Source organism: Equus przewalskii, chromosome 32 (assembly GCF_037783145.1).
Source record: "Equus przewalskii isolate Varuska chromosome 32, EquPr2, whole genome shotgun sequence".
NCBI lineage: Eukaryota > Metazoa > Chordata > Mammalia > Perissodactyla > Equidae > Equus > Equus przewalskii.
In genome coordinates this window covers 16,144,513-16,168,481 of record NC_091862.1, presented here as the reverse complement: position 1 = coordinate 16,168,481, position 23,969 = coordinate 16,144,513, and the positions used below count along the sequence as shown (strand labels likewise).

Genomic DNA, 23,969 nt, shown 5'->3' with positions numbered 1-23,969 from the left:
AGAGAGTTCCAGCGAGCCAGAAAGGTCGAGAACCACCCTGCCAAGGCGTCTGCAGGCTTGGCTAGCAGGAGCAGCCCTGGGTTAGTTTTACCTCCCCAGACACCTGGGAAAGAAAATCAGAAGGAAGGATGAAAGCTGATCAATCCTTCTCCCCAGAAGGAGCCACCCAGCTCGTGTCATGGTGCAGCCAAAAGGATGAGGAGATGAGGGGTTGCTCTCGCTGTGTCTTAATTCAGTCACTGCCACGGTGGATGAGAAATGTCCTTGCTGGGAGCAAGAATGGTACCTTTCCTCGTCGGAGTAGAAAGTGAGAGAAGAGATTCTCCATGAACAGTCCTGTCCTGGCTCCAGCCTCACCTCGCCTCGCAGCCCTACCTCCAGGGTCTGTGTGCACATGCGCTTGCCCTGCTCCCTCTATCCCATCTCAGCTCCTTTCAGTGTCCTGACTGTGCCCTGCCTTTCCTTACCCTGGGCCTCTGTTTACTCTTTTCTCTCTTCCTTCTTACTCCTTTCTCTCCATTCAGACTCCTAGTCATCCTTAAAGATGCAGCGCCATCATCACCACCTCTATAAAGCCTCTGCCTATCCTGGAATTGACTTTTTCTCCTCTGCCTCCTCTCTCTATGTACAGTGGTCTCCCATTATCCATGGGGGATATATTCCAAGACCCCCAGTGGATGCTTGAAACCATGGATAGCACCCAACTGTATATACCAAAATTTTTCCTATATACATACCTCTGATAAATTTTAATTTATAAATTAGGCACAATAAGAGATTAACAATAATAACTAATAATAAAGTCGGCTTTGGCACCATTATTAAGTAAAATAAGGGTGACTTGAACACAAGCACCACCATGCCACGACAGTGGATCCAGTAACCAAGATGGCTACCAAGTGACTAATGGGTGCCTGCTGTGTAGAGTGGGTCCCCTGCACAAGGGGATGATTCATGTCCCAGGTGGGACTGAGTGGGACCATATGAGATTTCGTCCCACTGCTCAGAACAGCATGTGATTTAAAACTTATGATTCTTTATTTCTGGAATTTTCTATTTAACATTTCCAACTTCGGTTGACTGAAGGAAACAGAAACCGTGCATACGGGGGGACTAGTGTACTGAGCATTGATCACTCGTGCTGCCTAAAAACTGCATTGTGCTTGCTTGTTTACACTTGTCTTTCAACTACAGAGGGAGCTCCTTGGGGGAGGCAGTCATGTTTTATTCATCTTTTAAATTCCGAGCTTGTAAAAGAGAACTTGGCACGCTTCTTATGTCTCAAAAAGAGAAGGGAAGGAGGGTTTGTATGAATGAATGTGAGTGTGCTTTTAAACTGCAAAGTGATAAACAAATGTGAGTTGTCGTAGTATCAGTGGCATCCCCAGTGTAACCCATGAAATGTGGAGGGCAGGTTTGGGGATGAACAGATGACTACTTTCTAGAAAAGGTGGAGGGATTGGAGAACCAGAAAAAGAGGCTTTCTCCAAAATAAAGACCAAAAATCTTACATAGGAGTTATAGCAAAGGGCTTGGAATTTGGAAGTGGTAACAACAGAAACTAGACCAAAAAGAGTAAACCATAAAACCACTAGGTAGAATTTTGAAATGTGAGCAAGAGACGTTAGGAACAGAACCTTTTTTGTTGTTTCTATGAGACTATCTACAAGAGAAAGAAGAGTGGAAGTGATATAAAGTATTGAGGCTTTCTGATTCTAAATAAATATCTTTTTTCTTCTTATGGTTTATCTTCATTATCCTGTTAAGCAGGTTATAATTTTTAGATGTTTTAAATGTTATTTTAGAGGAAAAAGGGAGATGGGGGGGCATTAACTTAATTCTTTCTGGGCACCTTAAAGAAATAAGGTGAGGGGCCAGCCCCATGACCTAGTAGTTAAGTTTGGAGCACTCCACTTTGGCGGCCAAGGTTCTGTTCCAAAGCCTGGACCTATACCACTCGTCAGCAGTCGTGCTGTGGTAGCAGCCCACATACAAGATAGAGAAAGACTGGCACAGATGTTAGCTCAGGGCCAATCCTCCTCAGCAAAAAAAAAAAAAAAAAAAAAAAAAACCCAAAAATTAAAGAAATAAGGCAAGCTACCAAGGACATTGAATTTGAATTCTGTCCCAGTTCTGGCAGCATCTTTTCTCTGGTGTTTCTGCTGAGTGGTCATCTAGACCAGGACTTCTCAAACAGTCTGTGGTGAGGGAATGTGTGTGTGTGCACACGTGTGCCAATCAGTCACACACTAACACTTATGTAAAATATAATAAAAAATGAATTACTAGAAACATAAAAGAGAAGAAATCAGACATGCAAAATACAAGCATAATACAAATTAATCAGACATGCAAAATACAAATTTATCATTAGATTCAACAAACATCGTTCTGTCAAGTGCTGTAAAAGTTTCTACATGCTTGCTCTTGATTTCTGCACTTATCTTGGAGCCGATCAGTAACGAACAGTTTGCACACTGGCTCCTGCCCTTCTACCACACTTCACATAGCACCGAGTTAGGCTTCACTTGGATATTGTCAATAACTGCCATTATAAGGAATGAAAAAGTTAATGAGAAGAGGATACTCGTGTACACATCTTACAGTGGTGGAGATCTTAAGGACATAAACTGATTAAAAATACTTCAGGTGAAATTTCAAATAGTATAATAGAAAATTTTTCACGTGGTGCAAAGCTCTTTTCTCTCTCTTCCTTCCCCAACCCTCCCCAAAATACAGGGAATTCTTAGATCGTCTTGGAGAATAGTTGTTTTCAGTGCAAAAGTTTTAAATTGGTCCTTCATTGTTAACTGTGGGGTAGCCATAGGTGCTGACATCAAGCCAATAAAACTAATAAGCAGCGTGACAGGCTCTAATAAATTTCTCTGGTGCCTTTACTCTGTCATTTGAGCACAGAATGAACTGTTATTATCACTGAGCTGCCAACCTCTCATTTTGGTTTCAGATGATGACAGCTGTTAATGCAGGGCATGCTACAGTAGTTTTCAGTAACTGGGTTAGGGTTAAAGTATCGCATTTAAAAGACTTAATTATGATCAGTAGAGGGAACAATTTGTGGCCATAAGACTTTGATCTGTTTTCTAGAGTGGCCTACAAAAATGTGGACTCCTAACAATCTATTTTCTCAGCAATTTCAAAAAAGAAACAGCTTTTAAAATCTCGTTTCTCTACCATGGACTCTGGGGTTTTGAAACTCTTTCCTTTGGAGATGGGCCATCATTTGTTGGAAGTGGGCCAGGTCTCTGTCTCTAACCCCAGATGAAATTCTTCAAGCCCCTTAACTCAATCTTCCCCTCACATGAAGAATTTAGTATCAGGTTTCTAAAAATGAGCAAGCTTCGAACTCTAAGTTAGAAATGAGCAAGCTTTGAACTCATTTTCTAGTTACACCATCTGTTGCAGCCAGCCAGGTGAAGTCGGTACATGTGGGTCATCTCTGCCCCACCCTTCATCCTTCCATAGGGTGTGAATCATGCCCATCCATATCCTTCTGTTTGACCTTTTCATTTCATACCCATGTATAGCCTTCTGACTTTCTTAATTTTGCACATGACGTGTCCTTTTAAAATGTCAAAATAGTAAACAACTATCAAAGATAAGCATTCAATGCAAGTTAAATATTAGCCTATTTGTTGGTACCATCTGTAATTTTATGAAAATATCAATGAATCCATTTAGTTTTCTGAGGAAGTGTAGGTTAGGTTTCCTTGTTGTTCAAAATGTCCTCTTATTGCAATTCTAGTCTTCTTTAGTATTTCTTATTTGGGCATTAACTCTTTACCCTCTGCAGGTACTTAAGCTCCTTATAATCGTTCCATTCATAAAAGTTAAGGAGGCTAGGTCTTGCTTTTATAGGTTGTTGTGCCAATTACACTTAAACCCTGTGAATCTAATTTCTTATGGAGATGACCACATTCTTAAGGAGAAAAGAATATTACGACAAAACTTATTAAACGAAAAAAGAGCTTAGGAACAAATGGTTCATGCATGACAATGATTTTAGCAGGAAAGAGCTAGAATGGAAAGTTGTTTGATGCAATCTGTGAAATTTGCTGAGAAAATTTATGATGAAGCCCAGCCTGTTTTTCATTTGAGTAACATTAAAAGCACAAGAGAATAAATTTGGCTTATTAAAAGATAAAAGAAAGCATTATCTGATGGTTCTGAAATTTCAGTTTCTCCTTTCGCCAGTTGCACCTAAATACTACTGTGTTCGCCATTGAACATTGGAATGTGGTCACAATGCTGGATTTTCACCGTCTGGCTGACTTTTCCCTGGGTTGCTTCCTCTGCACGCTGCAGAACGCCCTGTGACGTTTGGTAGAGAGCCATGCTACATTGTTCATTCCAGGGCAGCGGATTGTATTTATTTTTTATTTTACGTTATTTCAGCTGTTTTCACTTTTTTCTTTACTGTTTTCTTGCCTCCTACAGAGTTCTTTTTTCGAGCGTTGCTGGGGAAAGGGGGAACACTCTGTTATGAACTCTTGATCACACCCTCTCTCAGCAGTTCAAATACCTTCTAAGCCACGTACGTGTGACCCACTGTGGGTCTGGGCCCACATTAGCTCTGTTGGGGAATCGTTTCTATGTTAAAATATATAAAATCATTTCAGAGTTTTCCATGGCTCATTAACATAGCCTGTTAGATAGCATAAGTGAGTTTATGTGCTTCTTTTATTTTAAAAAGTGGTTTTTAAAAATAAATTGGTATTTGAGGATGAATTTAGTTCTATACTTTAACGGCTGATAGCTTTCCGACTTAAAGGTCGTGTTTAAAACATCTGTCACATTTTGGAATTTTTATTTTTGGTTTCCCGCTATGAGAATTTTGGAGTATCTTTTTAGCATATAAATCAGTCAGGAAACAGTAGGTGATGTTGTTATGCCAAAATTCTGACATTCTCGGTAAATATGGTCATTATATCATCCATCTAGGGAAGCTCTAGTACATTTTGAGGGTAGATACATTAATATACTACAGTCTCCTTGTTCAAAATCCCCATTATGTAACTAGATAAGTGTTATCATCATTAATAAGAGACTCTGAATTCTCATAGCAGAGCTAATGAGCACATTAGTATAATAATTACTTGAAACTGATATGAAAGACTCGTCTTGCATAACTAAAGATGACTTGGAACAGGACAGGAGCGTTTAAGACATCCTTCTCGTTGATTTCCCAGGATTACCTTGACTGCATCAGGGACCAAACGAAACTTCCTCTGGGGACAGAAGAAAGATCAGCCCTTTTTGGAAACATACAGGATATCTACCACTTTAATAGGTAAGTTAATACTCAAAAGATTGTTCTCACATTGGAACATGATGAATTTCTCTCAAATGAACGTGGCCTGGGAAAACTGCACCTGTCGTCCCTGAATTCGACTTTGTGGATTTTTGTGGGCTATCATGTCACAAAGTCTTCTATCTACAAGCATCCCTGTTTGTCTTTGAGACTCACATTTATTCAATCTCCTGACCCCCTCCATCCTCCTGCCTCAGAGAACAGACCTCTGCCCTGGCAAAGCAGTGACGTCTTTCTTCCACAACACAACTTGAACAGGGTACCCAAAAATACCTGCTGGCTTCGTCCGCAGCATGCCCACCTCCCCTGGATTTTCAAAGACTTTTCTTTCTGCCTAGGGAGTGGGCAGGACATAGTAAACACACAGTGAATATGTGTTAAGTCATAACGTGTATTAATTCAGATTAATTAATAATTAAAATGATTAATTCAAGCATGCATTCAGTGCCTATGTGTAGCAGAGACTGGGCTTAGAAATTTCCCACAGTGAACAAGACAGACAGGGGCCTGGGGGGGTGGGGCAAGCACATCAGTTATTATACTGTGATACTTCTTGGAAGACCAGGTAGTTGCCAGGTTAAGACATCTCTGGTTTCCAACATATCTGGGTTTGCCAGCTAAGCCATGTCTGTATCCTTGGGTGAGTCTTCAAATAGAGTAGAATAATTAACTCCCTCGCTTCCAGTCTGTGCTCAACTCTTCCTTTCTCAATGACGCTTCCCCAGCACCCACACCCACCTTATCTGCTCTGCTCTGCTCTTTTTTTTTCTGGTGGCATTTACCAGTTTCTAGCATACCATATGACTGACTTTTGGGTTATGTCTGTTGTTTCTTTCCTCCCCACTTGCACTCACAGAATGCCCCCCCAGGCAGGATCCTGCCTGCCTCGTTACTGCCCAAATGCCCAAAACAGCGCCTAGTCCATAGGAAGCATCAAACTTGTGTGACGTGAAGGAATGAGTGGAAACAATAGGAATATCCAGCTCATATGATTATTGTGAAGCTTCAATGAGCTGATACACCTCAAGTGCCCTCCTCAATGCTGGCACAGAGTAAACACCAAAATATTAACCAGTGGTGACATTGATTTTGTTATGGTAAAACCCCATTATAAATTGTGCCCCTCTTTGCTCACTGAAATTGGTCTATGTGGCTCCTTGGGGACAGGATCCACATCTCCTTTGCCACCTTGGAATCCTTAACACCTAGCTCAAGCCTGGCCTCTGAGAGACATGTCTGTTGAATTGCATCAATTCATCGTTTAATTTTGGAAGTCCAGGATGTAAAACATGGCAGGGTTGCAACATTTTTTTCATTTGACTCCGTAGACTTTGAAAACCAGTTTGCATGTGTTAAGACAGCAATTCTCAACCTGGGCTACACACTGGAACCACCTGGGAAGCTTTTTAGAAAACGTATGATGGATCCTACCCCCAGAAATTCCGATTAATTGGTCTGGAGTGGGGCCAGGCATCAGAGTTTTTTCAAAGGTCCTCAGATGTTTGTAATGTGCAGTGGTTGAGAAACTGTCTAGATAAAATAAACTCAATAATAAGAAGGAGAGAAAAGGCATTAAAAAAATGGAATTAGGGAATTCAGAGTCTGCATGTTCGTTAGTAATGTGTTGGCGTTAAAGCAGGCTCCCATTTAGCAGTCAAATCCTTTCAGTCCCCAAGTGGCTCCTCCTTCCAGAGCCCACCAATGGCTCTTTAACCTGGGAAGAGAGACGAGGTCCAGATGCCGGGAGGCCCCGGGCCTAAGCCTTCTGCTGGTTTGGCTGTAAGTTGATGGCAATGACTGTTTATCTGGTGCTCACTTCATGCCAGATGCCGTAGAGCGTTATGTGCATTATCACTTTGTATGCTTCATCTGGGCTTCGTTGACGCCACACCCCAGTTGCAAAAGTTGGAAGACTCAGAAGAACTTTATATTCCTGAATTAATTCTCTGTTCTTTTCTCTTGGGTGGCCTCTGAATGAGGAAGTCAGACGTCTGAAATAAACCTGAGTCAGAGTGAATGAGTACCCCGATGTTACATGAGGCATCAGTCTAGTGGCACAATTGTATGGGACCGTGTTCACGCCTATCCCTTTTGTAGATCACATTTATATATCCTGTGCACATGTGTTATCTCATTTAATCCTCTTAGCTCTCAGACATAGAGCTAGAAATCCAACCTACCTACCCTATTTTGAATACCTGGTTTTATCAAATCCCTATGGTATTATTATTTTTATTATTTTATTATTTATTTTTTATTACTTTTTATTTATTTTTAAGAATATCATTTTGTTTAACTTTTTTTTTTTTTGAGGAAGATTAGCCCTGAGCTAACTGCCACCAATCCTCCTCTTTTGCTGAGGAAGACTGGCCCTGAGCTAACATCCATGCCCATCTTCCTCTACTTTATATGTGGGGTACCTCCCACAGCATGGCTTTTTGCCAAGCGGTGCCATGTCCGCACCCGGGATCCGAACCTGCGAACCCCGGGCCACCGAGGAGTGGAATGTGCGAACTTAACCGCTGCACCGCTGGGCCAGCCCCTTGTTTAACTTTTACAGTTGAACTCTCTGTACTATTTTGTCCCTATTCGTTTTTATTTCCTTTCTCTTAAATCTGGAGTCTAAATTTAGAGCTCAAATGTCTTTGCTATTATATTTGATGAAGTAAGAGTATTGATGTGACTTTTTATGTTAATGCCTCTTATGAATCCTTTATTTTATACCCTACATCAGTAGATTTCAAAGCTACGACTATCTAGCAAATCTATGGTTGGGGCTTGAAATAATTTTAAAGTTTCTATTATTAGTTCTGGTCCAGGTTTTTCAACATAATGTAATATTATTGTGACCAACTCAGCAAGATTTAAATCTCTAAAATTAAAGGGGGCAAATAGAAAATGCATTTCTGCTGGCCTGAAAAATTCAGCTGACTCAATTCTGTTTTTCAGGAAATATTTTCGAAATACAGAAAAGCATAGAGTAATATGAGAAACACCCATGAACCACCCCCGGTCTGTCAAAGCCTTTCCTTGTGCCGTATTTGCTTTAGAAATTCTTTAAAGCATAAAGACTAGACAAATAATGTTGAAGCCTCATACACCCCTCCCAGTTGCATTCCCGGCCGGAGAAGGGCACGGTGATGGGCTGGTAAACCAGTCCTCCAGGGTGAGAACAAGGGAGGGGGAATCTGGAATTTATAGTATTTGCCAGTTTCTTTGTTGTAAATCTCACATCACAGCAGAGTTTTAAGCTACTAACAAGATATCACATGGAATTAGAAAGCGAGGTGCAGGATTGGCTCAGGCAAGCCATTATAAACTGGCTTAACAGACCACTATAAGTCAAGACTTGGTGTTTCATTCCCAAGTATGATTCTGTTGCCATGACTATAGAATGTAAGTATTTATTTAAAATATGTACATGCTTTCATTTATTTGAAACATGGAAGAAATTGTGTCAGCCTCTTAGAGTTTTTTTTTCCACTCCCCATTATTTTTGAAATTTATAGCTCTACTTTGTGTCTTTTAACTGTGATGTAATTTCCAGTGAGGGATATATTACTTTGCATTTTATTGCAGTAAGACTGAGCATCTTTTTTTTCACTTGTTGGCCACTTAGATTTCTTCTGTGAATTTCTGGCTCGTATCCATTGCCCATTTTTCTGTCAGATGTTGCTTTTTCTTATTGTTGTATAAGAGTTCTTGATGAGTTTTGGCTAGTGATCCTTGTGGGTTATGTGAGTTGCAAATCATCTCCTAGTGTGAGACTTGTCTTTTAACTTTCATTATGGTTTCTTTGAAAAGAAGCTGTATAAGTCATAAGTTTGACTACACTAAATAAATGTGCTTTTTGTAGTATGCGGATTTTGTGTTGTGTTTGAAAGATTATCTCCTACGCTCAGTTCATAAATATACTCTAGTTTTTTCCTAAAAGTCTTAAAATTTGGCTTTTCATATATGTCCTCAATCTAATTAAAATTGATGGAAGTATGGAATCTGGTAGGAAATGCACCTTCTTGTTCTCATATGGCTAGTCAATGGCCCCATCACCACTGGTTGAAAAGTACCTGCTTTCTATGCTGATTTGTAGTTCCGCATTCCTCATGTCAGGTGTACATAGATGTATGGGTTTGTTTCTGAGTTCAGTGTTCTGTTTCATTGGTCTGTTTGTCCACACTGTCTAGATTGTTAAGCCCACGTTGCTCTTCTTCAGCATGGGTTCAGCTTTTCTTGACTCTTTGCACTGTCTAGTGATTTTCGTTTTTATTTGTCAAGTTCCATAAAGAGCTGTCTCGGGAATTTTATTGGAATTACATTTAATTGATAGAATAATTTTGGCACAACTGATGTCTTTACGATATTGAGTCATCCCGTCCATAAACATATCTCTCTTCAATCAAGCCTTTTAAAAATGTCCCATAATAATGTTTATAATTTCTCTATCACATTCCTACATGTAACTTTAAAACATTATTCCTTTTGATGTTATTTTGACTAGAATATTTTTCTATTTTTTAATTAACGGTTATTGTCATCTAGGATGCTTTTGATTTTTATATGTTGATACTGTGTCCAATTAACTTTCTAAGCGGTTCTGTCAGTTCTAATAGCGGCTTATAGATTCTTTTGGATTTTCTATTTGACACTGGTGTCTGAAAGTGAGAAATTTTTGTCTTCCTTTATAGTTTTCCTACCCAGGTTTTTTTTTCTTGTCTTGTTTCTTTGAGTAAATCTTCCCATACAGTGTTGATTAGATGTTGGCATCCTTAGTTTCTTTGACATTAGCAGGAATGCTTTATCTTACCATTAAGTAAGATGTTTGCTCTGGGATTTAGAGAAACACTTGTTCCTATTTTGCTAAGGTTTGATTGTGAATGAATATCGAATTTTATTGAATGCTTAATCTGCCTTTAAGAAAATTAGCATATGATTTTTCTCCTTCTGTTCCTAATGTGGCAAATTATATTAAGAGGCATTCTGATTTAATCATACCTACATTAGTGGAATAAACCATACCTGGTCATGGTGTTTTATATATTGATGCACTGGTGAGTTTGATTCGTGTGTATTTTTTAAGAATTTTTTCATGCATGTTCATAAATGGCAGTAGTATATAATTTCTTTCCTTGTGCTGTCTTTGTTCAGTTTTGGTAAACAAGTAAATTGAAATTGTTCTCTCACAAAATCTCCAAACATAAAAAGTTTTGGAATACAATTGATACTTAATTTTTGTTTTCTTTTTTGTAGCCAAATCTGTCTTTCTCTCATAATCCCTGTGACAGCCTAGAAATTTAAGTCTCTGGTTTGGTGTCTGGAAGAAGTCCCCAAATGGTCGGGAAACTAGGTCAGTCAAAAGAAACCACTTGCCCCATTTTAACTTGCCCCGAAAATCCCAAAACTTTTTTTTTTTTTTTTTTTGCTGCCAAGTAAAGAAGAATACCAACTGTTTTATACAGCATCCCACTCTTGGCATAGGGAAGAGCTGTCTAAGCTGTAATTTGAATCTTTAAGAATGAAGAGTGAGGAAATAGAGACCATTCCTTCATATTGAATTTCTATTATTAAATTATTTTTTACAGCAAATTAAACTATCGAAGCTCTCTTTCTTCCTCAAAAGATGAGAGTAAAAATCTTCCCTTTTTCCTTTGACTCTCTCTTTATTTGTGTACCTGTGTTGAGTCATTACTGTGTGTGAACACGGGGCTAGGTGTAGTGGTATAAAGACGAATGACACCATTGGATAGCAGATTCAGTGAGTCGTATATGCATACTCTGAGGAGCATGTAATTAATTTTGTCAGAATGGGCTAGATAAGCTTCACGGAGCAAGTAACATGTGTCTTAAGACGAAAAAATTATTTGGGCCATGCTCTTTTTCTCCCGTGAAATGTAATTTAGAAAGTGATTCATACGATACATGGAACAATAAGGCAATGAAAGGTGGGGGCAGTGTTCTTTTCTTTTAGTGCGTTTTCATACCACCAAAGTGTCTTTAACTTCTGCACGATGGTGGAAATATTTTTACCCGCAGGCTTTTTTAAGTGGACTTTTCAAGGCCGCTGCTATTGTATCAGTGAAATTACTGGAACATTCAGTGCCGTGAACCTCACCCCATTTTTGTTCTCATGTGCACTTGTGCCTCTGGATGCAACAAGTTAAAATGCTAGCTGACCCAGGTCTGTGGGTGGGGAGAGGAAGCGGTGCTTAGGGTCTTTCGTAGACCAGAAGGGGAGAGGCCTCCTTCCTGAATCTCATTCTGTGTCTAAGGCAACAGAATCTTCAAGGTCAAAAATACAGTTACTGCCTTCAAGTCCGCATCAGTGGTCAGAAAATTTTACATGTAATATGCTGTAAAAGTGACAGTGTTTCCTCTAATTTCCCACCTAAACAAGGGACTTGAGCTGGAGTGAGAAATGGTATCATTTTCTTTTTCATAGTCCTACTCAAAAAGGAGGAAATATTTGGAATGCGGGGAAAGGAGAAAATACCCAAAACCTGAGGATAGAATGACTCAAATTTTAGCTTTGAGTACAAAACATAATGGATGAGTCACTCCTTCCTGCTAATGTACATGTAGAGATGTTCATTAGTTACAGCGATGGAATGAGAAACCAAGACGCCAGCCCGTTAAGCTGCAGCTCTAGAAGGACAGTCCTGTTTCTGGTCTGTATGGAGTATCTTCAGTGGCCGATATACCATGTTCCGTGGCCCCATCTGTGGTCCCATGGTACGTGGCCTATTTTACAGTTAGTCTTCCTCCTGTATCTCCCACACTCCCTGTTGTTCACCAAACTCTAGCCACAGTGGCTTCCTTTGTGTACCTCACTCAAGAACACACCAAGCTCATTCTGTCCTGAACTCATAACTAATTTCTTAAAGGACTTTCTCTTCCAACCCTCCCCACACTCATATCTCCTCCTCAGAGAGCCTTCCATGACTGCTCCAATGCTCTCCCACCCCCACCTAGCCTCATTTGCTCTCTATCATTTGCCCTCTTTATTTGCATTGTATCACATAATACAATGTCCTATTCTGTTGTTTTCATTTTGTTTCGTTCTTCAGTAAAACCAATACTTTATTATTTTTCACATGAACATTTCTTATTAAGTGATAATGTATTATGGTATGAGTTTCTATTGTAATCTCATTAAGGTGGGTTTTTTTTTTTAGCAAAATGGGCTTTTTAAATTTTATTTTGTGTAAGAACACTTAACATGAGCTCTACCCTCTGAACACATTTTTTAAATGTACAATATATTATTGTTAACAGCAGTCTCTAGAATTTATTCATCTTGTTTAACTGAAACTTTATGCCTGTTGATTAGCTATTCCTTCATTTCTTCCTACCCTCCAGCCCCTGGTAACCACCGTTCTATCTGATTCTATGAGTTTGACTATGTTAGATTCCTCATATAAGTGGACTCATACAGTATTTATCTCTCTGTGGCCGGCTCATTTTACTTAACATAAAGTCTCAAGGTTCGTTCACGTTATCACGTATTGCAGAATTTCCTTCTCTTATTTGGCTACATAATAGATAGGGCATGTATACGCCATATTTTCTTTATCCATTCATGGACTTAGGTTGTTTCCACATCTTGGCTATTGTAAATACTGCTGCAATGAACATGGGAGTGCTAATATCTCTTCAAGATCCTAATTTCAATTCTTTTGGTTAAATACCCAGAAGCAGAATTGCTGGATCATATGGTAGTTCTAGTTTTAATTTTTTGTGGAACGTCCATACCACTTTCTGTGGTGGCTGCACCATTTTGAATTCCCACCAACAGTGTACAAGGGTTCCAGTCCCTCCCATCCTTGCCAACATTTGTTGTCTTTTGTTTGATACTGTGTTGTTTGTTTATTCAATTACTAACACTGATCACCCCTGATCAGAGCATAAGCCCATGGGACGAGGCCTTTGTCCCTGTTCTTTACTCCATAACCTCAGTGCCTATAACAATGCCTGACGCACGAGGCTCTCAAGGATTACTGTTGAATGGAGAGCAAACATTCAGGGGATGGTGGGCCAACTTTTTCAAGATGATAGCCCTGATGACAAGAGCACAAAAGAAACCCCATTACTTCCTCCTCCTCACTGTTCCCATGTTTAGTTTGTTTATCCTATTTTAGAAAAGGACTGTAGAGGAAAGCTGGCCAGGTGACTCAAACATGGCCCCCAGGTGGGCAGTACCGTGTTGAGAACACGATGATGCAGAGTCTAGCCCTCTGCTTTCTCGAGTCGATCAGGAAACAAATCTTCAAGTAAATGTACTTATCTTAGAGTGCAGGACTGTGATTCAAGAGCCCTGATACCAACCCCAGCTGTGGCCATTATTTATTAACTGTGTGGCCTAAGGTAAGCCACGTCCCTTTTATGAAGCATGGTTTCCTCACCTTAAAATTAAGGGTTGGCACTGGAAGGTGTCTGAACAGCCTCCCAGCTCTGTGGTTCTTGAGCAATGAATGCCAATCATTCACTTCCAGGTGAGCTATACCTAGAGCCTGGGTGGGTCCCCTCAGACACTTCCTCCATCAGCAAGTCCACTCTGGCTCGAGGCCATCAAGCCCAAAGGGGAGCTTGATGAGCATAACGTGTAGAACACAGGGAGTTAAATATAAATATCAGGGGTATGTCTGTTAAGCTATGAGAAGTAACATAATGGATTCTGCTCAAAATTCTTAGGTGCTCAGAAAGAGGATTTATCTTGAAAGACGTGGACACAAAACCTACTCCCAGAGCGCTCCATCTGGTAGTAGTGGAAAGCACTGGCCCGAAAGTGTTGCTTCTTTGGCTATTGTTTGTCTTCAGCCTTCTCTCTTACTTCATCCAGTGTTCAGGTCCCAATGATTAGATTTCAACTATCCTTAATTTAACCACTCTCATCTTTCTATAGAAGACATTGACACAAACATCAGAATTATATTTTCCAAACTAATAATAATCTTATAAGGGGAATGTTTTGATAGGAATATTAGGAAGAAATGTTTGAAATCCGGACTATTTTGAAATCAAGCATTGGTAAAGATCCTTTCAAAGTGCAGAGCAGACCAATAGATTTTAAAGTAACAATAGAGTACGTTGGTATGGTTTCATACTCCAACAAAACTCTAAGAAACTACCACTTATTGAGTTTCAGTGTAATATCAAAGAAGGATAGCCACACTTATTTGAAAAGGATGTTAAAATACTCCTCTCTTTTCCAATGATATCTGTGTGAGGTCGGTTTTCTTCTATATACTTCAACCAAAATAACAGATTGCAACAAATTGAATTCAGAAGCACATATGAGAATCCATCTGTGTTCTATTCAGATAACATTAGAGATTTGCAAAAATTGCAAGACACTGCTACTCTTCTCGTTAAATTTTTTGTCTATAAAATCTAATTCACGAAAAGATATTTCTACTAACATGGATTTATTATTGAATGAATTGATCAAGTTTTTAAAAACTATTCAGTTTTAGTTTCTAATACATATTGGTAGATATAATCCACATAAAGAGATTTTGAGTGTAAACAGGTCTTGACCCCACAATGTTCGAGAACAATGGGAGTGAAGAGCACCCCATGAGAAGCTCCATTTCTGCTCAGAGTTTATGGTCAGCATTGTGGTGTCTCACCGTCAAACAGGAAAGGACAAATGAAGATTCCCCAGATGTTTGGAGAGCCTCTCACATGAATGACAGAAGCCAAAATGATCAAACAGAGAAAAGAGAGCTTGGCAGAAAGCAAGGAACAGGGAAGTATAGTCCATCATCATCATCATCATCATCATCATCACCATCACTACCACCATCATCAACATCATATCATCCTTGGACGTAAGAGAAGATTCGGCACTCATAAAATAAGAACAGGAACGTAAGAAACACCCAAAGAGCGTATTAAAAAAAAAAAAGGTACTTTGAAATTAAAAATCAGATCATAGAAATGAAACAAAATTCATTAGAAGAGATGGAAAATAAAGTTGCAGTCTCCCAGAAAACAGAACAATAAACATGAAGATGAAAATAGGAGAGGAAGAATAAGAAAAATTAGAGATCTAAAATGTGAATCATAGGACTTCAAAAGAGAAGAGAAAATGGAGAGGAGGAAATATCAGATGTAATTCAAGAACAGAGGTTCTTATGCTTTTTGGTCCCAGGATCTCTTACACGCTTAAAAATTACTAAGGACCCCAATGATGTTTTGTTTACCATGATAGAAATTAAAACTGAGAAATTGTTGAAATATCAATTTATTCAATAATAATAAACCCGCAAATTTTTAGAAAAATAATTTTACTACACTTCTCACTAATCTTTTTTGTGTGTTGGAATTGTTTTACGTTTTTACAAATCTCTACTGTCTGACTTACTAGAAAACAGCTGGATTCTCATGGCTGCTTCTGCTCGCCATTGGTTATGATATCACAGGTCATGTAGCCTCTGGAAAAGTCCACTGTACTCTCATGAGAGAATGAAAGTAGAAAAATCCAAATGTCTAAGTATTTTTAGGAAAATGGTGACGTTATGGACCTTTAGGGAAAGGAATCCCAGGATCTCAGGGGTCATTTTGAGAACTGATGCTCAAAAATGTTTCCCAAATGTTCACATTGGCTCACGCATGAGAAAAGACCCATCCCAAAGCCAGCCATTACAGAATTCCAGAATTATGTGAACAAAGAGGAAACTCTCAAAGCTTCCAGAATGGAAAAACAGGTCATATGGAACCTGGATCATGGATCAGAATGGTATTGGACTTCTCAGCAGCATCAGAATTCATCAGGCAACAGATAGTTCCTGAATACTCAGAGAAAATGACTTCCAACCAAGAATTCTATATCCATGAACTTTATCAGCCAAGCGTGAAGGCAGAACATTCTGAAACAGGAAGAGTTTCAGAAAATTTACTATTACGCTTACACACAGCTACTGGCAGTGTAATTGCCCAAAGGAAGGAATACATCTGAAATGGTGTCTAAGAAACAAGGCATCCAACACAGAGGCTAGGTGGAGGTCATTGTCAGGATGGTGTTGAAGAGAGAACACAGAAGCCTGGGAGCAACCTGTTCAGGTGGCAGCAGGAGGACAGAGGGCTCCATGAGGGAGGTCACCAAGAAAGAAGTGCAACCAATAGATGATCTGAGGTTTGAACACAGTGAGACGAGAGTTATCCTTCTGGCACAAAATTCGAGGGTAAGTTAGTGGTGTGTCCTTTGAAAACAAGGCAAAAAAATGAGACAATTTTGACTCCAGGGAACATGGTTGTACAAGGAAGGAAATGTAATTATGGTATACTCCACGGCTCGGCGGAGAATGTTTACATAGTCTTAAAAATGCAAGCTCTGACTTTTAATCTAATCAAATTTCATAACAGAACTTGTTGAGAAGATGGGAGGAGGAAGAAGTAAATAATATCTAAAACTGAGAAATAACAAAAATGCAGTATCAGCCTGGTTAGAAATATGGACACATACAGCAGAAACAGCGAAAGAGTGGAAAATGCTTCTGGAGAATGGCAGTCAACAATGGGAAACAGAAAGCAAGAAATTGCTTGTTTTTATCATAATTCCTGTAGAACTATTTAACATTTTATTAAATATGTAATACACAGAGAATTACAATTAACACAACATAGTAAAATATATATTAATACATCTTATATGGAGTGCAATTTGAAAATGCGTTATTTACCCTGCGATGCCCTTTGACCCAGAAACTCCACTTATAGAACTTTATCCAATAGTGGGAGATTAAATTATAGTACATGGTTAAATTAGTTAAAGTATAGTACATCCACACAGTGAAATATTACGGGTTACTTAAAATAATGAACCATTAAAAAATAATGTAGGGAGGATGGAACACTTCCTAACACATTCTATGAGGCCAACATCACGCTGATACCAAAGCCAGACAAGGACGCCACGAAAAAAGAGAGCTACAGGCCAATATCACTGATGAACATAGATGCAAAAATTCTAAACAAAATTTTGGCCACCAGAATTCAGCAATTCATCAAAAGGATCATACATCATGATCAAATGGGATTCATACCAGGGACACAGGGATGGTACAACATCCGCAAATCAATCAACGTGATACACCACATCAACAAACTGAGGAATAAAAACCACATGATCATCTCAATAGATGCAGAGAAGGCATTTGACAAGATCCAACAGCCATTTATGATAAAAATTCTGAACAAAATGGGCACAGAAGGAAACTACCTCAACATAATAAAGGCCATATATGACAAGCCCACAACCACCATCATACTCAATGGGCAAAAACTGAGTGCCATTCCCCTGAAAACAGGAACGAGACAAGGATGCCCTCTATCACCACTCTTATTTAACATAGTACTGGAGGTCCTGACCAGAGCAATCAGGCAAGATAAAGGAATAAAAGGAATCCAAATAGGGAGGGAAGAAGTGAAACTCTCGCTGTTTGCAGACGACATGATCTTATATATAGCAGACCCCAAAGAATCCATTGGAAAACTCTTAGAAGTAATCAACAACTACAGCAAAGTTGCAGGGTATAAAATCAATTTGCATAAATCAGTAGCGTTTCTATATTCTAACAATGAGCTAACAGAAAAAGAACTCAAGAACACAATACCATTCACAATCTCAACAAAAAGAATAAAATACCTTGGGGTAAATTTAACTAAGGAAGTGAAGGACCTATATAATGAAAATTACAAGGCCTTTCTGAGAGAATTGGATGACGACATAAGGAGATGGAAAGACATTCCATGCACATGGATTGGAAGAATAAACATAGTTAAAATGTCCGTTCTATCTAAAGCAATCTACAGATTCAACGCTATCCCAATCAGAATCCCAATGACATTCTTTACAGAATTAGAACAAAGAATCCTAAAATTCATATGGGGCAACAAAAGACCCCGAATTGCTAAAGCAATCCTGAGAAAAAAGAACAAAACGGGAGGCATCACAATCCCTGACTTCAAAACTTACTACAAAGCTACAGTAATCAAAACAGCATGGTACTGGTATAAAAACAGGTGCACAGATCCATGGAACAGAATTGAAAGCCCAGAAATAAAACCCCAATCTATGGACAGCTTATCTTCGACAAAGGAGCTGAGGGCATGCAATGGAGAAAAGAAAGTCTTTTCAACAAATGCTGCTGGGAAAACTGGAAAGCCATATGTAAAAGAAAGAAAATTGACCATTCTTCTTCACCATTCACCAAAATTAACTAAAAATGGATCAAAGACCTAAAGGTGAGACCTGAAACCATAAGGCTTCTAGAAGAAAATGTAGGCAGTACACTCTTTGACATCAGTATTAAAAGGACCTTTTCGGACACCATGTCTTCTCAGAGAAGGGAAACAATAGAAAGAATAAACAAATGGGACTTCATCAGACTAAAGAGCTTCTTCAAGGCAAATGAAAACAGGATTGAAACAAAAAAACAACCCACTAACTGGGAAAAAATATTTGCAAGTCATATATCTGACAAAGGCTTAATATCCATAATATATAAAGAACTCTCACAACTCAACAACAAAAAATCAAACAACCCAGTCAAAAAATGGGCTGGAGACATGAACAGACATTTCTCCAAAGAAGATATACAGATGGCCAATAGGCACATGAAAAGATGCTCATCATCGGTGATCATCAGGGAAATGCAAATCAAAACTACGCTAAGATATCACCTTACACCCGTTAGAATGACAAAAATATCTAAATCTAATAGTAAAAAATGTTGGAGAGGTTGTGGAGAGAATGGAACCCTCATACACTGCTGGTGGGAATGCCAACTGGTGCAGCCACTATGGAAAACAGTATGGAGATTCCTCAAAAAATTAAAAATAGAACTACCAAACGATCCAGCCATTCCACTACTGGGTATCTATCCAAAGAGCTTGAAGTCTGCAATTCCGAAAGTCCTATGCACCCCAATGTTCATTGCAGCATTATTTACAATAGCCAAGGCATGGAAGCAACCTAAGTGCCCATCAACAGATGAATGGATAAAGAAGTTGTGGTATATATATATACAATGGAATACCACTCAGCCGTAAAAAAGAACAAAATCGTCCCATTTGCAACAACATGGATGGACCTTGAGGGAATTATGTTAAGTGAAATAAGCCAGTTAGAGAAGGATAATCTCGGTATGACTCCACTCATATCAGGAATTTAAAAATATGGACAAAGAGAACAGATTAGTGGCTACCAGGGGAAAGGTGGGGTGGGGGGTGGGCACAAAGGGTGAAAAGGTGCACCTACAACACGAATGACAAACATTAATGTACAACTGAAATCACACAAGATTGTAACCTATCATTAACTCAATAAAAAAATAAAAATAAAAAAAATAATGTAGGGGCCAGCCCTGTGGCCGAGTGGTTAAGTTCGTGCGCTCCGCTGCAGGCAGCCCAGTGTTTCGTTGGTTCGAATCCTGGCCACGGACATGGCACTGCTCATCAAGCCAAGCTGAGGTGGCGTCCCACACGCCACAACTAGAAGGACCTACAACTAAGAATACACAACTATGTACCAGGGGGCTTTGGGGAGGAAAAAGGGGGGGGAAAATGTACTTGTTTTAAAAAATAATAATAATAATGTAGATTTACATCTGAGAAAAGTTTTCTCTCACTGAATATCTTTCCTTTAGAGCACTTTTGTTGTCTATAATTTGGTATTTGTTAGTGTGATTTTCCAGTGAATGTCTGACTCTTCCAATGGATTCCCAGCTCCAAGAGACCAGGGACCACATCTCCTTTTGCTTACTGATGTGTCTGTTCTTTGTGCCTTGTACAGTAGCTGGTACCTCGACAGCCACTTGATGAGTGAATGAATGTGAGTGAGGATGCCTGCAGACGATGACAAACATCTAGAAGACTTAAATGTCAGGGATTTCTCTGGGTGGGAGATTTACAGTTCAGACCTGTGTTTAAACGTCTGCTCCGCCGAAACCTGGGGGAAATCCCTTATCTAAGCTTTGGATATAGTGACACCGGATCCTTAGTTATCTGATTAAATATGATTCCTTGTAAATGCCATATAAATATTTAAACTTCTAAGTTATACAAAACGTCCTCAACCATCAGACCACAATCTAATACTTTCTGGCTATTATTTTTTTATTAGTGAACTTCTGCAAGATTTGGAAAACTGTGAAAACGATCCTGTGGCCATCGCAGAATGTTTCGTGGCCAAGGTAAGCACGGTTCATTTCTCCGGGCCAGCTAAGACAGATAGAGTACAAATTGTTTTCATTTTAAAGTTAAAATGACTGGTTTGTTCCATGTTGGATGAAGTTAGCCACTAATCTCTCTCACTCGGGTTTTTTTTTTCACCAGCAAGGAAAAGAAATGTACTGTTAACTGTCCCCAGTCAGTTAGGAAATGCTAACTTGGTATTTGTCCTACAACTTGCACAGTAACTGAATGGTGTTACTCATCTTTCCTAGGAAAAACTTTCAGCTTGAGGGGAGGAGAATCACGAATAGAAAAACGTTAGAAAAATAAATATGTATAAAACACCACTAGACCAGTTAGAAAAATCTATTAGAATCTAAATATTTTATATATGATATATGTGGCACCAGCCTAGGCTGCATAATTATCATTTGGGGGATAAAGAGAAATAGAATTAACCTCCTATATCTTAAAAATGCACTCTTGAGTCAGTTCTGGTGGCCTAGTGGTTAAGTTCAGAGGCCCAGGTTCAGTTCCAGGGTGTGGACCTACACCACTCGTCTGTCAGTGGCCGTGCTGTGGCAGCAGCTCACATACAAAAAGAGGAAGATTGGCAGCAGACATTAGCTCAGAGCAAATCTTCCTCAGCAAAAAAATGACGAAAGAAATTTTTAGAAAATGCACTCTCATTTTCTTATATTTTACTTCAGTTGTACTGATGCTTTAGAAAAATACAAGGAAAGGATTTCACTTTTAAAGCTTAAATGACAGTCAGTTCGTGCTCTGTACCCAGATAGGAGGTAGAGTTCTGAAACATACAAGTTCATCCTTTACCACATTAAGTTCTGGACATGCTCCCGACTAGATATAGAATTCTATCTGAAGTTTCTCTTAAAAATTCAACCGCTTTTGCTTGGAAAACCTCTAGCAGAAATTTTTTTGCAGCAAAACTTCGCGTGATTTCTGCCGTTGTGGTTTCCAGTGTACAAAGGTTTAAGCAAAGTTCATGATGGTGCTTTGGGATCCACCGAGAATTAGCACCTCGTTTAGAGCCCCAGAGTCCAACGTGAACTGTGTGATGTGTCCTCCCAGCCTGACCTGGCTCTGGACTGGAGCCACAGCGCCATTTCTGATGGCTGCAGATCCATCCACTGGTTTTATAGCCAAACATAACACCCTGGGTTTTACTGAAGCGTGGTTCCTTCAAGGCAGTTGATGCGCTTGTAGGTAAAACCCTCCTGACTTGGTGTGTGGGTGTGTTAACATGTAAAATGTTTGTGCTCGCGTGCTTACGCACACAGTTCTTTTCACAAGATTCTCGTGTCATAATTAATTCTCCCAAAGGGTAGGAATTTGAAAAAGAGAAGGAAAAAGAAAGAGGGAGAAATGGGTAAAAAGATATGCTGCGTGTATCAAAGCAGATATGTTAAAATAACCACAGCACATAAACAACAGAGAAGATTTCGGAAATGTCTGGGCTTTTACTAGTAACTGTAATCACAAGCTGATTAAAGCCGGTCCAGCATATGCTTAGCCCTGGCTTCATTATTCACATAAAAGTTTGTTTATGTGCTACGATGCCAACTCCCAAATCTTATTTTTCATTGTAATATTGCCAAGTTTAATTAGAAGACCGACTTGAGCACGCTACACTTTCCCATGTAAGCAGAGAATTGTGAGGGGGTGTTTGGTTCTGGCGCAACCTGCTTTTCACTCAGCACCCTGAAATTTAGAAGATGGTACGTTTTCTGAAGCACAGCCAGCTGTTCAACTCTGGGGAAAATTGCTTTAATTGAGAGGCCATTAATGAGAGCGGTAAAGCTGATGGTTGACTTCTGCTTTTATCTGAATCATTGGGGCTTACACAGAGCGTCGGCTTTGACCTTGCTTTTGTGGGATGTGTAGGTTACAGAAATCTTTCCTGACTAAAAGAGAATCCAGCGCTTCTCACCTGCTGTGCTCATAAAGAAATAGGAGCTGCACAGCCCATCCTCTGGAGAGGCAGAAATATGAGTTCCCTGATGGGCAGGCCAAGCTGTCTCCCTGCTGAGCCTTTGTCTGCTTTTAGGATTCTCGAAGCACCTGGAACAGGTTTCCCGGGCTTCCTGCCTTCACCCTCATTTCCATCCCTTGTCGTGACTGTCAGCGGGGCTGCCCTATTTAGGAGGCAGACAAAGTTTGTCTTCAGAGACCTAACCTCCCTTTAACCTCCTGCTCTCCCTCCATGCATGGCCCCCATTCCCATTGGTACCTCTTTTCCTTCAGTGCCCAGGCATGCACGTGTGCGCGCACACGCACACATACACCCCGTACCCACTTATTGAGATTATCCTCAAGAAAGGACTGAAATCAGATATTCTTATAACTGGAGTAAATTCGAGTCCATCTTACCTTACCCATGTGCTATTTACATATTAAGCCTTTCTCATAGTCTCCAGTGATCCCAGAAATCAAAGAGTGTGTGTGTGTGTGTGTGTGTGTGTGTGTGTGCGCACACGCGTGTGTGTGCGTGAGTGTGTGAAAGAGAGAGAGAGAGAGAGAGATGGACCCTATAGCAGAAGAAACCCTCAAATCATACAGATTTCTTTACTCTGGCTATTCATTCAATCAATATTTGAGTGCCCTGTGTGCTCACTTGCCAGCCCTGACTATCTTATCTTTTGGTTCCATCATAATTAAATGTCTCATTTAGACATCATCTCTAATTACAGTTTGAAAGAGTTGAATAACCAGAAGAAAATATCTACTTTTGTATAATTTCTTTATCATTGCCTTCTTTTTCCCTAAATACTTGTGAAAAAGATTTGGGGCAGCATATATAATAAGTAATAGGTCTTTAAGGATTAAGTAACTGGGGCTATTGGTTTTTGTGTAAAACCATCTTTGAATTGTCCACAGAGTTTATAAATCTAAGATCAAATGTGCATTTGATTCTATATTAAGAGGATATAGCTGATTTAAATCAAAACCCTTTAATTTAATAATTGAGCCATGATGTCACAAAATGCACATTAATTCAATAGTGCAGAAATCTTGAGGCTTTATGAGGCACAGGTGTAGGTAGGTAACATATATGACGTAATTTAGACTTTTTTTTCATTGAGGCCATTGTTTTTAAGTTTGGTATTCGAAATGATCCTAAAGGTCCCTAAATCTCAGGAAAGTCAGCCTGATGTTACTCAGTCCCAGGTTGAGTGTAGCAGGAGGCAGGAAAAATAAGTAAGAAACTTTGAGAGCACGTGACAAACCCAGAGAAAGGCTCCAGGCCGACATCAATTTGCTAGAAGACCTTGGGCAAACCATTTGCCTTTCTTATCCATGGAGCCAGGGCTGGACACCCAGTGCCTTCAGGAGTAACCAGGTGAACACAGGCATGAACGGGCCCAGGTGGAGGCTAGAGCCATTGAGGTACTTACGTCGTGGGGACATAAGCATCACGTGAAACTCTAGGCCCGGGGCCACTGGATCT

The 23,969-nt window shown here is 39.6% G+C and overlaps 1 protein-coding gene across 8 annotated transcripts in view; it reads left to right on the top strand.

Annotated features, from left to right (window-relative positions):
* Positions 1 to 23,969, top strand: part of PLEKHG1 (pleckstrin homology and RhoGEF domain containing G1) — a 221,161-nt gene that overhangs the window by 156,148 nt on the left and 41,044 nt on the right. For all 8 annotated transcript variants that reach the window (XM_070603283.1, XM_070603285.1, XM_070603286.1 and 5 more), the window contains 2 exons: positions 5,208 to 5,308; positions 20,451 to 20,520. In XM_070603283.1, coding sequence (XP_070459384.1) covers positions 5,208 to 5,308; positions 20,451 to 20,520 — 171 coding nt within the window. The remainder of the gene's footprint in view (positions 1 to 5,207; positions 5,309 to 20,450; positions 20,521 to 23,969) is intronic.